Raw genomic sequence first — 18,115 nt, 5'->3', positions numbered from 1 at the left:
CAAAAAGAAGTATCTGGAAGATACAGAAAATGCAAATGAGGAGGTAGAATACTTCTGAGAACTTGCGATTGTTCTAAGAAAGCTTCTCCTTTACACTTAACCTCACAAAAGATTGCACTTCGGTCATTTACCGTGCATTAGTAATATCGATGCTCCGTTAGCCACTCAGTAGAAGATGTTAAAAAAAAAACCGAAACCAAAAAGAGAAAACCTTATAGTACTTACTTGAAGAGCGTCAAAACAGAGGTAATTCCAAATAAATTTAAGCTTTCATCATTATATAATATTTCTGCTTTGTTTTGGGTAGGAGGACTGACAGCTTCTTCATCCAGAAGAACTAGAAGGACCTTTACAGTATCTCTACCACAATATGTAGTGCCATGATTTATGGAATGCAATTTTGGCTGAAAGTAAATAAAATTAAAAGGATCATAAAATAAGAAATGTCAGCAAGTCAGACTAATATCTCACCTGCAAAAACAACCCATATCAGCACAAGGTGTGAGGATCACTTCATTCCCTTTCCCAGTAAGCATTTACAGGGAACCAGCCCATGGGAAAGTTTCTTCCTCATCCCAGGCAATTAGTAGAGTTTAGATCACTGCCTGCTGGAGGTATACACTGATGAGCAAGTCACACAGATGAATATAAAAGTTAACATATTATTTTGTCACAACCAATTTGAGTGCTATGGGATATACAAGCACATTCTGGCCCAGCTCCTCAGACTAACTAAATCTGCTAAAGCAGTTGGTTAAAAGTGAGATTTCCAACAAGATACGACAACAGGGGTACATGGCACAATCTCCTATTGTTTGGAACAGGATGAATTCCTCACGATTTTCCACAAGAATAAATAATTCCTTAAAGAAAATAATAATCCACATCTGGAAGCGCTCAGTGCTACATTCAGCAGTACAGACATAAGAACTCTGTAGCCACTATGGGACTGCAAGAATTGCAAGTTTGCCATCTTTTTCTTTAAAAGTACTAGGAGTTCCATAGAAATTTAATGCTTAGTACACAGAAGAAGATTTTAAAAACTATAAGCTTTCTTATTTACCGATACATAGAAACACTGAATAGCCTGACTGTTCAGAAGGATAGGATAAGCCATGAACTGCATTTATCTAATCAGTTAACTGCTTTTAAACACAGTCTTGAAAAGATCAAATTCTATTTTTCTCTCTATTTGATTACATCAATTAGTGTATGTAGCTTTCAAGAAACCATAGCAACATATGTCAGTCAGTTACTATAAGTTATAATCAATAGCTAGAAATAGCAATTACAGAAATGGTTGTTACTTGGCTTTATAGAATTGGCCTATTTCAGTACTATTTAATTTCCTCAAAATTTATTCTGAGCCTCTTCAGTCATTATATTACCACATCATATATTCTTATAAAATGTCATATGCATCACAGTAAAACTGTCTTAATGAGAAAAGTAAAAAATCGGCGCTAACTTGACCGGTTATACACAAAAGAAAAAAAACCTTCAGAATATAACATAATCTCCTAACCAAAAGATGACCTTCAGAAATCTCATCTACTTCAACAACAGTGACTGGGCATACTAACCATAGACTAAAATCCTGTTCTCCAAAGCACAATAAGAACTTCAGGCAAGGCAACAATCCCTGCCTTAAAAAGCTTGTTTACTAGAAAACTCAAAACCATGATTCAAATTATCTCTTCAAGAAAATAGTCAGTTTTTCAAGCGTAGTGACCATTAGCTGCTCCAGACTATTCTGATCAGTTCCTGAAACACCAGCCAGATTCCATTTACAGCAGTAATTTTCTCAGGAATAGATTAATCATAATTCTTACTAGTCACTCGTGCAGGCTTCAACAAAGTAGTGGTTCCTGCTGCATAAAGTAATAACTTTTCCTGGAGCTCTAGGGGCTTATAAAACAGGTATTTGCAGGAAAACTGAGCAATGATGGAAGAAAACTGCAAATGCCAGGAGAAAAGCAAATATTTTTCTAACAAAGTAAATCTTTTCAGGTACATTTTATAAAGAAGCAGCTTTCCCAGGATCTAGCAGAGGCATCACTTTCAGCTCTAGTTAAGATCTTATTTTATATTTGCACTCAAAGAAATAATTCCATCAAATGTATGGAAAAAACCTAACATCCTATCAATCCTAGAATTTATTCTGAATACAGAACAATTTTCCTGAAAAATTATAGCATCAGAGTTTGGGGGTTTCTTTATAAAGTAAAAAACAAAACGCAGTAAAAAAGCAAGCTATATGTGAGACTCATCACACAGCATTAATCTTTGCTGTCCTGATATGTTATTGGAACAATGTAGATGCTTCAATTTTTTTTCCATACAGCTCAAATTCATTTGGAAAACTTATGAGATACTTTTTTTCATTTATTTTGGGTTTTTTAATTAGTAACGATAGCCTATCCCTCTATATTCTTAGTGAAATATTCTTCCACACCAAGCTCCACTAAAATATGCAATTTGGTATCAGCCTCTTAATGTTTGTCTAAGTTTCCTTTTCCATCCATCAGTTCTGTAAATCACATATTTAAGAACTATCATTAAAACACACACTCATCAATCTTCACAAACTTCATTTACATCAAAAAAAAGTATGTCCCACACCTGAAGTCAAAACAGAATCATCACAACACTGACAAAGACAATTTACACACAGCTTACCCTCTTCCCTTCACCACAATTACCAAGCCAAAATTTCCCCATGCTTGTTCCACTCTCTAGCTATGTTCAGTGCACATTTTGCCTGTTAGGTCTCCCAGTTATTGTTCTTTCTTCTAATTCCTCAGGCCCCACACCGGGCACCAGAGAGGGCTGTGGTTGGTTGACCTTGGCTAGCCACTAGGTGCCCACCATGCTGCTCTTGTCACTTCCCCTCCTCAACAGGACAAGGAAAGAAAATATGATGAAAAGCTTATGGGGCGGACAGGGAGTTCACTTATCAATTACCATCATGAGCAAATCAGATTCGACCTAAAGAAATTAATGTAATTTACTGCCCATTAATCAAAATGGGGGCCTTCCTTCCTCCTAGACTCAGCTTCGCTCCCTACTCCTCTGCCTTGTCCCCCTAAGTGGCACAGGGGGATGGGAAAAGAAGGTTGCAGTCAGTTCCTAACATTCAGTTTCTGCTGCTCATTCTTCCTCACACTCTTTCTGTTTCTGTGTTGGGTGCCTCCCATACGATACAGTCCTTCACAAGCCTCTCCAGTGTGGGTCCTGCCCACAGGCTGTAGTTCTTCAACTGCTGTTCCAACATGGGTCCTTTCCACAGGGTGCAGTCCTTCAGGAACAGACTGCTCTAGCGTGGGTCCTCCATGAGGTCACTGGTCCTACCAGAAAACCTGCTTCTGCATGGGCTCCAGTTTCTGCCAGGAAGCTGCTTCTTCTCTGTGGGCTCTCCACAGTGTCACAGCTTCATTCAGGACACATGCACCTGCTCTGGCATAGGATCATCCACAGACCGCAGGGTGGATATCTGTTCCTATTTTAACAATGTTTTAGACTTCTTTCATAATTAATTTTATTTCCTTACCCTTAGAAATACTTGATGCTGAACAATTAAAATGTGTATTTTAATCAAAATTATTGATACTTGTTCTCACGTCTTAATTCCACTTTCATGAGTTTTTTTGTTCAGAAATTTGTTATCATTCTACTGCCTTGAAATTAGTGGCAAACTTAACAGTTACAAGTATCTATATCAATAACAACTACATGAACAAATTAAGTCTGGAAGAGTATTTCATTTACAATTTTAAGGCAAGAGGTTTAACTTAAGTAAATTAGCTTTTTGAAATCCACTCTGTAATGCTCAAGTATATGTCTTTCAATGAGCTAAAAACCACAGTATAGAGGAAATTACACTGCTTTGTACTGTTAGAAACAGATAATACTCTATATAATAAAGTCTTTTAAAAAATAAAAAAGAAACAAAACAGACAAAAGACATTTGCTTTCTTGTAAAGCTGAACAGTATAAAGAACAAAAGAAGTCCCATTACCCGTGCTGGACTGACTCCAGTAGTGCTGGCAGTCAAGGCTTCCTGCTGTGAATCGATAATATTTTTAATCTTCAAATCCAAATCTTGTACAACTTCCTCCACTGCCTGACAGAAAGGATCCCCATTGCTTCGGCCTTTTATCAAATGCATCTTCACTGTTGACAGAATTCGCCCCCCTGCGATTCTGAAAATAGGCACAGGGTCATCTCCACATTAATCTTGGCAACGCTTTAGTATACCTATTAGTGTTGAACATAGCCAGTCTTCACAGTTAATCAAAACTCTTCAGAGAACAGCTTTGATCTTTTAAATCAAACAGCAGTGTAGAAGTATTGTCCAACATAATAGCCTGCTAAAAAAAAATATAAGGAAAGGTAATGAATTCAGCATTTAGTAATACTCTGAGCCACAACACAAAATAACTTCTCCATAAAAGTTCAAAGAAAAGTACTTTTTTAAAACCTACAGTTACTGTTTTGTTCATAACGCATTAAGTGTATACAAAATGTTTCACTGGAACATGCACCTCAATTTAACAGCCTATTAGATTTTGAGTCTTTTGTGCTTCATGAAAGTGCTTCCAAACATCAACCTACTTTCAATTTTATTTAAATAGACAGTAATTAGACTAGATGAGAATCACTGTTTGCTATAGAGACACACACTATTGATCTTTTTCATCAACTAGAAAAAAACATACCTACAAACCCAATGTTAGTAGTTTAATTATGAAACATCCATGCAGTTTGATAAAAAAATATAAACAATTGAACTTGATAAAGGGGCTTTACTTCAACTCTTCTTATAGAAAGATAAAAAGGCATTTGTGAGTGCATCTAAACTGTGTTTAGACTGTTAATCTCATTTCATGGTCCTGTATCTTTAACTATCCATATTGCATGGATGATAGACTACTTCGGGAGTCACTTTCAGATTAGAACGCCCTAGTATCTCTGCAGCAAGACTTTTGAGTAATTAGCAGTTACAGTTGTGCAGATGATGCTCCAAAAGGTGATACTGAGAGAACTACAATATCTTGCTCCCTCAGACTTGCAAGATCTACATATTCTACAAAAATAACAGGCCACCGGTAGACCACATTATCCTGAGTATGTAAGAAAAAAAAAAAATCACTTCCTGAAGTATCACAAGAAAACCCAAAGGTCTTGTGTCCAACAAATGGTTACAGGACTGAGGCTTTTGTAACAGTGTGCCTTGACTAACCCCAGACCTGGTGAATGAGAACCACCAGTTAAAAATCCAAGAACTCCACTGGCCGTGAAAGGGCCGCACCCAACAATGCTGCTCATACTTAAGAAAGCAATTTCAAGCTTATAAGAGTGAGCATAGTCCCATTGTAAGAATGCAAAATGCAAGTTTTAGGAGTGAATTGCTCATTTTGCAAGTGTAATGTGTGGTGAGTAGGTGCTAAAGCCACATGGAGCTGAGAAGGCTAGCTATCTGGTACTACTGTGAACTATGACTACGAATCAGGTTAAGTAATCCAAGGATCACAGACCTTATGTCAAAAATGATAAAAATCTATATCAAGACAGCAAATATGTCTTGACTACTTTACTGAAGATACAGTAAAAGACAGAAAGAAAAAACCTTGAAAAGCTTAATAATTTTGACCAGTACCTACACAAAACGTCGAGTGAAATACTTCATGGTTTACCTTTGCTTGAGTTTGGGCAAATAATAAAAGCATTACAAGAACCACTCAGCTTTCCTACATCATAATGCATCTCTTCCTAAAAGCTTTTTGAAGTTGCATGTTGTTTGTAAACTTTATCATCAAGTCTCCAGTCTTCCCAGAACATGAACCCATGTTGACTATAATCAAGACTCTCTTCACCACACCAAGCAACTTCTTATCCTCTGTTTAACATCACATATATATAAGGGCTTCATTATTTCCCCATGACCTTTTGTCTTCAATTTCATTTTACTTCTGCTTATTTTATTTTCATCAACTTTATCGGAGTGTGGTAGTCTATTTTATTTTTACCTTTAATTTATAGGGTTTTCTTCACTTATTTCCTCCCCTTTTACTTTTTCATCTTCAGAGTTAAATTCACCTTTGAATATCAGTTGATAACACATGAAATAAATGAAGAAATAAAATCATAAAAAAAAGGCACAAAGAACACATTCTTTAAAAAAAATAATGATTCCCAGGAAAAATAAGTAGAACTCTGTGTCCAGAAATTATTCTGAACTGAAATTAGAGTGTGAGACAGCACTGAGGAGAGCTTTCAAATATTTTCTGTTCTTATAGGGCATGTATTTATTGCCAGTGTTGGAGACAAGATCCTGTACTGGTGGACAATTCTTTTTAAGTCATGCAATCATATCTCATATCCTTAAAGTAATCTAGATTCTCTGTGGTGACAGCAGCATCTCAAAAGACTAAATGAAAACAAAATCAAATAAATTAAAAAAAAAACCAACACAGTCTTCCTGTCATATTTTTGACAAAACATTTCCAGTGAAGCTAGGTATGCTTGTGCTGCTATGTGCAGTTATAAAGCCTAAGTATAATGTTGGGCAATGGAAGCAAAACCAATTTTGTTCATTGTGAGCTCTTGCTCTAAGAATTTTATCTTTGCAGTCAATCTGCTTCATGATCTACTGCAACAATCCATCTTCCCTTTCCAATTAACTTATTGCCTGGCAGAAAAGGACGGGAGAGTGTTGGTTGACAGCCAGCTGAATATGAGTCAGCAGTGTGCCCAGGTGGCCAAGAAGGCCAACAGCACCCTGGCCTGTATCAGAAACAACACGGCTGGAAGGAAGGAATGAGAAGGAAAGATAGCTCACGGTGCTGTGCCATCCCATCAGTCTGGTGCTCATTCTCGTGGGAGAACACTCTCAAAATCCTCACCCTTGCTTTGTCCCCTTATATGCCCAGGGTCATGTCTTGCTAATAGCCTCCTTTGACTATCTCCTCCCCGTGTTTTCCAGCCAAAACCACGCAGCCGTTCATGCATGTTCAGCTCTTGGCAGTTGTTTTGTCTGCTAGCTGTATTCATTATCAGGGTGGACCCTGCAAACCCATCCTGTTCAGTGCTGCAGCCCAGGTGTAGTTGTCTGGGTTATGAGATCTTCAGGTTAGGTGTGATGTTGAGACAGACCCTTTTTTCCCTATGGTATACTATAGGTGGCTGTTGATCTCTTCACTCAAGTGACAGGAGATAGGACAAGACAGAATGGCCTCAAGCTGTGCCAGGAAAGGTTCAGATTGGACATTAGGAAAAATTCCTTCACCAAAAGGGTTACTGGGCACTGGAACAGGTTGCCCAGAGAGATGTTTGAGTCACCATCTGTGGAGGGATTTAAAACAGGGGCAGATTAAGTGCTTGGGGATATGATTCTGTAGTGAACAGGTACAGTTGGACTCCAAGATCTCAAAGATCTTTTCCAACCAACCAATTCCATGATTCTATAGTTTCTCTTTTCAGACTTTAAGAAACACTAGGCACTTTCCTGCAACACTTAATAACTGCATAGGGCAGCTAACTCTAATAAAGAGTAGCCTGTTAAATCTTGTCTTTAACAGCAGACTGACTCAAGTTTTACTTTATTTTTTCCCCCCTAAGAGTAATGTTTATAGTTCAAATCAAAGCAGAAATGTAGTACTTCGACTGATAATAGGTTACTCTCAATCTACCTCAGACACCAATAGTTTTGATTTAACTATACCGTGGACTGTACGGAACAACTTCACATTTATTCAGACACCCTGAACTCTTGAGCTGCTATTAGCACCTATGGAAGCATTTTTAGAAACATGCATGATGATGCAAATCACAGCTCTGCCAAAAAAAAAAAAAAAAAAAACCAAAGCGATCGTAATGGCTTTATTATTCTAGGTGACACAACCAAGAGTGAAATGATGACTAATTTTTCAACTTCTTCCATGCTCCTGTATACCTACCCTAAAAGGATACTGAAGGAAGAGATTATTTGTTATACGTTACTAACTTATCATATACTTGAATGTTACGTATAGTTGTTGTGATTTTAGAACTAAAATATAGAATTAGCTTTTATAATAACTTTTAGCTAGCCTGTGCCTGGATACTTATGCTTAAATAAGGAATTCTAACAAGGTCGCAGTTAGAATGAATGAGAAAGAATGTGACTGTATCTAATGATGCCAGACAACAAGGACTAGCACAATAAGAGAAAGAAAAACTAGCTAGGACTGGACGCAACCTTGAAGAGGTGCCCAAGGAGTCTAAGAGCATGCAGAAGAAGTAGACTTGAAAAGTTCAACTGTGAGGAAGATCTACAGCTTTCATCCCAAGACCTCTGAAGACAACGCCCAGAGAGCAAAGCACACACGCCAAGGGGAGGAAGCACATGTAAACAAATTGATTATAACAGACACACCTGTTCCAGGAAAAGTGATGGATATGTATGCTTTGACTGTATATAGCCTTTGTAAATTGTACTGGAAGTTGCACACACAGTAGGTGGAGTGATCCCTGCATGCCCAGCATCTCATTAAAGGATACCTTACTTAATCAAATTGGCATTGATTATTGAGTCTGGCTTTTCAAGGCATCAGTTTCTTGCAGATTAAAAGAAAGGTGCAGATTTGTACACATTGAACTCAGAAAATTAATTTTAGAATTCTAGTTGGGAGAACCTTCAGATGATACTCTGCATGTCTACATTCAAATAACATAAATGGGCAGAGCTAGATAAGAATAGGAGCTGAGTCAGAGGACAACTAGCTGTTGTATTGTTTCCTGTTAAAATACACAGAGGGAACTGGGCCAGAGACCTTGCTGTTTTGGCTTATTCTGGTTGAATAAGACTCTGTAAATAACATAAAAACCTGAAGTTAACTTGAAACTTTTTTTTTTTAATGGGGGTGGGGGGGGTGGGGCTTTTTCCAGATAAAAACCAAATATTTCCTCACAATTCTCATTTTTAATATTTAAAGATTAAAGATTATTCCATTCACAATAGATTTGCAGGCTTGATTAAACAGAAAAACTTGCGCTTTGCAGAAATTTTAGCACAAGGTAGCACTAATAGCCAAAATCACCCTGCAACTCTGTACAGGTCAAGAAGCATCCAGATCTTAGAAAGGATAAGTTAAAAGAAAAGAAAAAAAAACAAACCCACAATTCAGCCTAACCACAAGAGAATGAAACGTTCAAGGGGTAATGGGAGAATTATCCAGTGCAAGTTGTCAAGAGGTAAGAACAGAGCACTGCTGAAGAAATGTTCTAAGAGGTGCACCTTAGAGATGCATATAGGAACTGTAGACATGTCTCCTGATGCTTCTTGCCTAACTGCTTTATTTCCCTCAGCCTTAAACTGACATTTTCCTAAATATTACCTTCAACTGAAAAATGCATTGTATTATATGAGTAGTATCTTTCCATAAATACTGTGCTGAACCTAGAAATCCAAGACAAACAAGCAGGTGAAGGGATTGACTGAATTTGTCTTCGCAAGCCACATTCATTCCTTTCTGTCTACAGATATCTTGATCTTATCTACATCATTATATATTCCACCCATTTTACATATGTATATATGTATGTAGAAAAGAAGTATTAATATATACACAGCACTAGGCATCAGTTAATTGAGATAATCATGTCCTTAATTTAAATGCTACGCTCTGTATATGACTAGATTACCTTTGACTGAAGAAAACCACCAAATCGTGATCAAAACATTTTCTATGTTTATTTTTATGCCTCTGCTACCCAATGCCAACTAAGGATATTTGCTATTAAAAGTAAAGTTCATTTAATCTTTTTCTCCCCATATTCCTTCTTCTTTTCCAGGAAAAAGTTCCAGTCCACCACCAGATATACACCGTACTAACTGGAGCGAAGAAAAGGAAAAGTTTATTCATACTTCAACTAAACAGGCCAAGACATAAATTGCTGATCTAATGTGTGTGGATTAGTACAGAAACACTGTGCCACAGCTCATGCCATATTACATCAGAATAGGATATAACGAAATAAGTTATGTTGTGAGGTTTGTTTTATTAGTCTTGAATATATTTATGAAATGTTCAATCCACCTCCTTAGTGCTATTTCATGAATATTTCAAGGTTCGCTACAGAGAGCCCTAAATAACCATGTCTGGCAGCCTCAAAAAGCATAGTCAAGCCAGCCTCAGTAGGAAAGGCATTCTTTTAATCTCTCTATATATGCCATCTAGAGCACAAACAGAGATGGCTAGAGCACAAACAGAGATGTCTAGAGCACAAACAGAGATGGCTAGAGCACAAACAGAGATGGCTAGAGCACAAACAGAGATGGCTAGGGCTCTGTCCATGTTTATCGAGCTCTTTCTGCAGTAAAAAGAGCATCATCCTTTTTCCAGAAAGGACAATTCACTGTATCAAAAAACAATGTAAATAACAATCTTTAACATGAAATCACAAATTTCTTCAACAATAAAAACAAAAGTTCTATTTCAAGTGATCAAAGTTACCTGAGCAACTTCAGATCCACTAGTAGGTCTTCATTGTTAGTAATGTTTCCAAAAATTTAACTAAAAGTATGAAGGTAAAAGGAAAATTTGACCAAAATGCAACTTGAGCTTCAGGGGGGATGGGGGTGTTTGCTTGTTTCTTTGTTCAAATGGTATGAACTGAAAGAAACCACAACTAGAAAACTCACTGCTTATTTTATCTATGATAGAAATAATCAAAGAAAATCCATTAGAGTAATTAAAAATGTTAAAAACCCAAGCCTTTAGAAATAACCACCTTCCACTGCCTGGCAGGGAATGCTCAGCCACAAGCGCCTGGACCCAACAGTACAGTGGTGATCTTTCACTGACTGGACTCAGCGAAGTCAAAATGTGTCCATCAGCATGACTGCCCAGCAGTCCACTGGAAGTTCATAGCAGAAGAGACCTAGATCCAAGCACTCTTTCCCTTCTTTAATGGCCTGCACTATTCTTTATTTGTTGCAGATGGAAAGGGACCAACACTACCATCTTCCACTACATAGTCTCAAGTTACTCTCTTATTTCCTACCCACAAACACCAGGACTGCCAGGTAGGTGGGTGAGGGGAAAACATGAGATTGCACAATTGAAGACTATGTTATAATTCATGCATCTCAGATGTCTGAACTAAGACTTCACTGGCAGCCTCCAAGTTTTACAGACAATGTAAATTTGTAAATTTCCTGGAAATACATCTTTTGTGGAAAAGCCTAAAGTAGCATAGAGAAGAAAAACAAAATAGAACAGAGTATGGACAATATTCAAAACTTGATAAAAAGCAGAACAGAATCCTGAAGCCTATTCCAAGAACTGAAAAAATACATCAAAATTCTATGATACTAAGGTTAACATTTTTATTCATTCATTTCAACTCCTCCAACAGAGTTTAAAAACAGATGACATATTATATATGTCATCTATCTATCTAACTTACGTAGTGGTAACAAATGTCTTAAAACAGTCTACAAGCATCTAGTGATCACGGGGTGGGAGGGGATCACAGTCTTTGTTATGGATCTAGGAAGCTGGTTTAGAACTTGATAAGAACTAAACAATTACCCAGGTTTTGAATACAGTACTACACGAAGAGAGTAGCAATCCAATTCTACTCTCAAATGCAATGAAACAGTGTCAACTTCATCTACCTGTGTAGAAAAGCAAGACAGAAGGCCCTTTAGTGTTCGGCAGTTTATTACATTCACAATAAAAGCACAGAAAAAAGAATCCATTTGCTAAGTATTTTTCCATGTTGCTGCTGCCATTTTTGCAGTATTGCCAAAATTTCTTTATTTGATTTCTTCATCAAGCTAAGAGTTACTATTCCTCAGGAAGTGCCACCATCTAAAAGATCTGGTACCTAACCAAGAATTTACTACAAAAAAAAAAAAAGTTAGTTTCCATCACTGTCTGCTCTCAACAAGATTAATTTTAGATGTTCTCCATACCACACAAATGCTCCTAAAGTCCTGTGACGAAACTACTAAAAAACTAAACAAGTATTCTTCTGAGAATAAGATTCTTGATGAGCAGCCATGCACATTCCATGCTACAGTTCCACCATAATATATTCAACTTAATAGTTCTCTCTAGATATAATCACTTTCCAGCAATTTACTGAAAGTTATCAGAATTGCAATTATGAGAAGGGAGTTGCCAGAATGCTTCTCAAGTCCAGATTAAAAGGTGGCCATGGAAACAGATGAACTAGTAGTTTGCAATGTGTATGATGGCATAAGGGTAAGATTTTTCAATCTAGGACATATAAATATATACATGTACACACAAGTGCCAAAGAACCACAGCCTCCATGTCTTCCTTTAAATTAAGGGACTATACTAGGATATCAATACCTAGGACATAATGGTCAGTGTATTCTCCAGCACCAGCCTAAATTAGGAAGTTAAGGAAAGGGACAACAAATTACAAAGACCACAAAATTTAACTAAATGTGAATCATTTCAACTGTGATGTAAGTCAGACTTATCCTCAAAAGATCAGCTTTTGCAATTAAAATTTTCTATTTTCTTGCAAATCCAATTCAAACCACGATTAGGTTAATTACTTACTCCTAAATATATTTTAAAACATTCTCAACACTAAGTTTAAATGAAGACTAATTAAAGTATATCAGTATTTCCATTATAAGTTAAATTTGTATGTAAAGCAGAAAATTTACTTCAAAATTATGATAAAGCACGTTAGTCTTTGAAGTGAAAAGCATTAGTTTAAACCTATTTTTTTGTTCTTATAAAATAATTATTTTCTCACACAAGCCTTTCTGACATTTATCCTTTTCTTCAAAAAGCAAGAACATTTTTAATTAAGTCTCAAGCATGATGTTTGCTAACAGAGTAGAATGCTAATATAGCCTTAATTTGGGTTATTCTATATAAATCAGTAACTTTCACTGTAAATATTTGAACACTATAATATTCTTCATTTCAACAACGCTGCGAGTTGAGAGAATAGGTTTGGAGTGTCCAAGTTCTCAGTATTTTATGCAGCACATTGTAAATAGATTTATCTATTAAAACTCAGTAAAACAAGTTTGAGGGACTATAAGCTTCTTGTGGTTACAGAATTACAACTTCATTGGAATAACAGACATGGTGGGATAGCCTGACAGCTGGAGGGTTGCAAAGGATGAATACAACAAGCTCTCAAGGAAAGACAAGGTTGGGGAGTGCCCTCTATATGCAGGAACAGCTCAGAGGTATGGAAGAGCTCTTCTGTTGGACAAAATAGAGGCTGGTTAAGAGCTTGTGAATCGGTGTCAGCTTGTTATAGACAACCCAACACACCTGAGGAAACAGGCAAAGTATTCATAAAGCAAATCTCAGAGGGCTTTGTATCACAGACCCTGGTTCTTAAGGGGCATTTTACCACCACTCCCCCAGCATATCCTGGAAGAGCATCACAATGGGATGCAAGCAGGCAAGAGGGTGCCAGGGATACTGGATGGATGGGTTACACACAGCTGGGTATGCTCTTCACTAACAAGGGAGAACTGGTCTAGGAAATGAAGAATAAATAAACTTAAATACAAATAAAATTGATGGTAGCCTTGGCTGTAGCAGTCATGAAGTAGCAGAGTTCAAGATCATAGAGGAGTGAGGAAAGCAAGTAGCAGAGTATAGACTGGAACTTTATGAGAGCAGACTTCAGCTCATCCAGTGAACTGGTACATGAAATCCCACATAAGAAAGTTCTAAAAGGCAAAGAGGCCAGGAAAGCTGACAGGCCACTAATGACAGTGTATAATTAGCACAAGAACAGTTCAAGCTTTGCTGAAAGACAGAAGATTTTGCAACACTGGACATGCAAAACTACAGTACTCAATGCCTTCTTGGTCTCAGTCTTATCAACATCGTCTCCCAGGCCTCTGATTAGAGAAAGTTTTCTGAGAAGTACCAGCAGTGGATAAGAATCGAGTCAGGGTTTACTTGACAGAACTGAGCCCACATAAATCCACAGAACCAAATGGGATACATCCAAGAACACTTAAGAGAACTGGCTGGTGTCCGTCTTATAAAGCCTCTCTATACAATCTCTGAGAGTTCACGGAGATCAGGTGAGAGCCCTGACAAATGGAGAAAAGTAAATATTTGCAAAAAAGGCCAAAAGGACAGTTTAGGGGAACCACAGGCTCATCGGTCTCACATTGTTCCCTGAGAAAACAATGTAAAAAGTCCTCTGGAAAAACATTTCTGGGCATGTGAAAGCTTAGGTGGTGGCTGGTAACCATGGATTTACCAAGTGAAAATTATGGCTGATGAATTTGTTTGCCTCATATCATAAAATGACTGGCTTGCAGACCAGAGGAGAACGGTAGAAGCCACTTACCTTGATTGTATAATAGCAAGGTTTTCAACACTGTCAGAAAATAGTCTCAACATAGAAGTTTGGATGTTACCGTCTGGTTGGATGGACAACTAAATGAGTTAAAAACTGGTTGGATTATCAGGCTCAGAAGGTAGCAAACATGTTGTACTGTATTTGGAGGCCAGTAACGAATGAAGTACCATAGAGGTCTATCCTGGAACCTGTTTTTTTGCTTTTGAAGATCTTTGGCAGTGACTCAGTGATAAAAATATATTCTTATCAAGTTTGCAGATGACATCAAATCAGATGGAACAGTTAATATGCTTGAGGGTAGAGCTGCTGAGCAGAGATACCTAAACAGATGGGAGAAATAGGCTCACAGGAATCATATGAAATAGGACGTGCAAAGTCATGTAAGGGGTTATCCCTTTCCAATGATACAGGCAAGGAGCAGCTCTATGTAAAAGAACCTGAGAGTCTTGGTGCATATTCAGCAAGCTAACCACGAGCCAGGAGTGTGCCTTGGCAGCAAAGAAGGCCAACGACATCCTTGGCTGAATCAACAGTAGCGTAGCCAGTAGTTAGAGGAATGCAATTATCCCTCTCTAATCAGCACTTGTTGGACCAAATTTAGAACACTGTATCCAGTTTTGGGCCCCCCAGTCCAGGAAAGACATTGATAAAGTAGAGCAAGTTCAGCAGAAGGCTGCCAAGATGGTCAGGAAACATGCCCTGTGAAAAGCAGCTAAGGGAACAGCTTGTTCAGACTGGAGAAGAGAAGGCTTCAGGGAGATCTAACAGCTTTCCAATATCTCCAAGAAGGTAACAAAGAGGATAGAGCCAGGCTCCTCATGTTGGCAGCTAGTAGAAGAAAAAGAGACAGCAGGCATAAATTGAAACAGGAGAGGTCTCAACTCAATATAAGGAAAAAATGCAAGCTTTAAATCATGAGGTCACTCAAGCAGTGGAACAGGTTGCTAAGAGGGAGATTGTGCAATCTCCACCCTTGGAGGTTTTCAGAGCTTGACTGGATAAAACTCTGATTAACCTAGGCTGACCCCATAATTGACCCTGCTTTAAGCAGGGTGCTGAACTAAGAATTTCCTGACCTTCCTTTCAACCCAAATTATTCTATGAACCGAAGTATAAGCTGTCCTATAGACAACGTTTAGCACGCTCTTGCACAACTCTCCAGCAGCTTTAAAACACAAAACTCCAGCTGCATGAATGCTATCCCATTAGTTCAAACATTAAGCACAAGACCAGATAAAGGCTCGTATGCTTTCTCTCCCAAAATACTACTGTACATGCAGATGCAATCATAGCTTCACAAAAGCAACACTTAAGAAACAGCATTTTCCCTGTCATGGGAAAGCCCAATGGACTAATCAACGTGCATGATCAAGTCAAGTTGTATAACTTCTACAACTGACTGTAGAAGACTGCTCAAGGATTTGAAATGAAGATCCACTACAAAGCATTACACTCATTTGAAACAACACAGCCAACTTCAGCTTTAAACAGCTTCTCCTGTGAGCTGTGCAACAGTGTCACCTAGTGGTCAGGATCCAATTCAAGAAAAAACTTTACTGCCCATCTACTAACTTTGGTACTATAGAAAATTAATTGGGACTTTTAAATACATATATATAATGTACATACGTTCACACACATACATCTACATGAACCAACACGTGGAGTAGCCAATAACACAAATGTTTTTCCATCATTCAGTTTTAAGTCACACACACCTCTGACAAACTTGAAAATGAGTCATTCCTGAAAAAGTTCTTTCCAGATACAAGAAGAATTATTATCTGGCCTAGAAAAGAAGGATTTTCAGAATGTTGGACTAGTACCATGCTTTTTCATTTATACCAACAGAAAACGAGTTTCCAGATCCTCAGGTGTATAATAATCACCCACTTCACTGGCAAATACGACATTGATGTTTCTTGTCAAGAAACAGGCTCATAAAGTAGAATATCTAAGCTCTATGTTTACTGCACTAGCATGGTCCAAGTTTCAAATCTACAAAATCTGTAAATAGCTTTAGTGTTACAAGTTTTACAGCATCCCCAAACTTTAAGGAATTTTCATGCTACTGATCCTTCAAACATTAGTGATTTCCTCTCGTCTTAGACATCTGGGCAATGAGGGGAGGCAAACTTGAACTATCTAAAAACTCCAGAGATTTGTAAGAATGTTTGTTCTGTTCAGTGAATTTGCCTTGAAACTACCAAAGATCATGATATCTTTTCCATTTCTCCTGCTGTCAAGTCCGCTTTGTGCCATATTTTAATCAAATCATCATAGTTTCATTAAATTTCCACTGTTCGACAGCTTTCCCTTTCTTCATCTCAGCTACTGTTCACTTTCCTAGCTGAATGACTTGGAGATGAGAAACAGTCTCCATTGGTTAGCAGATACTTAGTTGCTCCATATACCCTACCATGTCAAAAATATTCTTAACCATATTCAAGCACTACATAACATCTTCAATTCTGTTTCTAGGTTTCCAGCGCAAGCGAACATGACTTCAGGCTGATGAAGAAAGCTTCTTTTCAACCCATTCCACAAAGACCCATCATTTATTTGGCTACTTTGTATTTTATGCAAGTTCAAGTTTCACAAGAATTCCACCATAACAAGATGAAACGTAAATAAGACTTCTAATCATTAAGTAAACAACCAAAAAATGCAATACCACAGATAGATTGTCCATCTTGCTCTTTGAGTTCTCAGTCGGCTTCTGAAGATTAAGAAGATTAACTGAAATTTTTGCTGCATTGTTTCTTTTCTTTTTTCCTCTGCTCTTTAGATTGCAACAGTAACAGAACTAGAAAAATTTCTAGTGTAAAACTGCATCCTCTGGAACTCATATCTACTCTCACACCACACGCAGAGCATACAGTCAGTCCTCACTCATATGCCTTACTGAACACTTAAGAATAGCTTTTTGTTCACCAATGTTGCAACCCTTGGTTTCTATTCTGTAAGCTAGTCCCATAATATTTGAGAGCAACATACTAACAAAATTTCTTTCAAAAACAGCCAGCTGATATATTTCTATAAGCACTAAGCACTAGTTATAAGAACAACAGTAGTATTTTAGTTTGTGAGGTTATAAAACCCATATAGACTACAAGAGATACTAGAAACATCACAGTACAGTTAGCTTCCATTCCTGGTCAGTGATAAAATCAACAACATACACATGTACACACGCAACCTAATGAATACACCAGAATCTGCCATTAGAATTTATATTCCAAAGTGTAATAGATCGTCATACTATCTATATAGATCGACAATAATAGGAACAGAATACCAACAAAAAGGACATCACGTACAGCAACAGGAATAAAAGAGAAAGCAACAGAATACATAGCTGAATGCTAAAAAGAATTTCCAAACTCTAGAGAATTGTCCCAGTTAGAAACTGGTAATTCTCAGCAACTATCCCACACTGATTTTTCTTGTATGCCTTAAACAGAAGGACAATTAACAAGGTGCAGCATTTTATGTCACGTTTTGCTGAAGTGTACATACCTGAAAAAGTAGCCTTTTCACCCTAAAAAGTAAGTTTATGCACATAGAACATCTTCCATTTCTCATTTTTACCAACGTACAGTGCCAGATATGATTTTACGAAAGAAAAAAAACAAACCATACATTAGATATTGAGTCAAAAGTTTTCTTTAATCACCAGCAGAGACAGCATGTCTCTGGCATCCAGAATGTTGAAGTGGAAGAAGAAAGAAGCAGAATTCAAA

At 37.5% G+C, this 18,115-nt stretch overlaps 1 protein-coding gene across 1 annotated transcript in view; it reads right to left on the bottom strand.

Annotated features, from left to right (window-relative positions):
* Nucleotides 1–18,115, bottom strand: part of PARPBP (PARP1 binding protein) — a 46,506-nt gene that overhangs the window by 15,932 nt on the left and 12,459 nt on the right. Inside the window, exons 6-7 of the mRNA XM_069859366.1 lie at nt 4,019–4,202; nt 226–404 (exon numbers count right to left, since the gene is read on the bottom strand). Coding sequence (XP_069715467.1) covers nt 226–404; nt 4,019–4,202 — 363 coding nt within the window. The remainder of the gene's footprint in view (nt 1–225; nt 405–4,018; nt 4,203–18,115) is intronic.

The sequence above is a fragment of the Phaenicophaeus curvirostris genome, chromosome 1, assembly GCF_032191515.1.
Source record: "Phaenicophaeus curvirostris isolate KB17595 chromosome 1, BPBGC_Pcur_1.0, whole genome shotgun sequence".
In the NCBI taxonomy this organism is placed as follows: domain Eukaryota; kingdom Metazoa; phylum Chordata; class Aves; order Cuculiformes; family Cuculidae; genus Phaenicophaeus; species Phaenicophaeus curvirostris.
The sequence above is the reverse complement of the archived record's forward strand: the minus strand, read 5'-3'. Positions and strand labels throughout refer to the sequence as shown.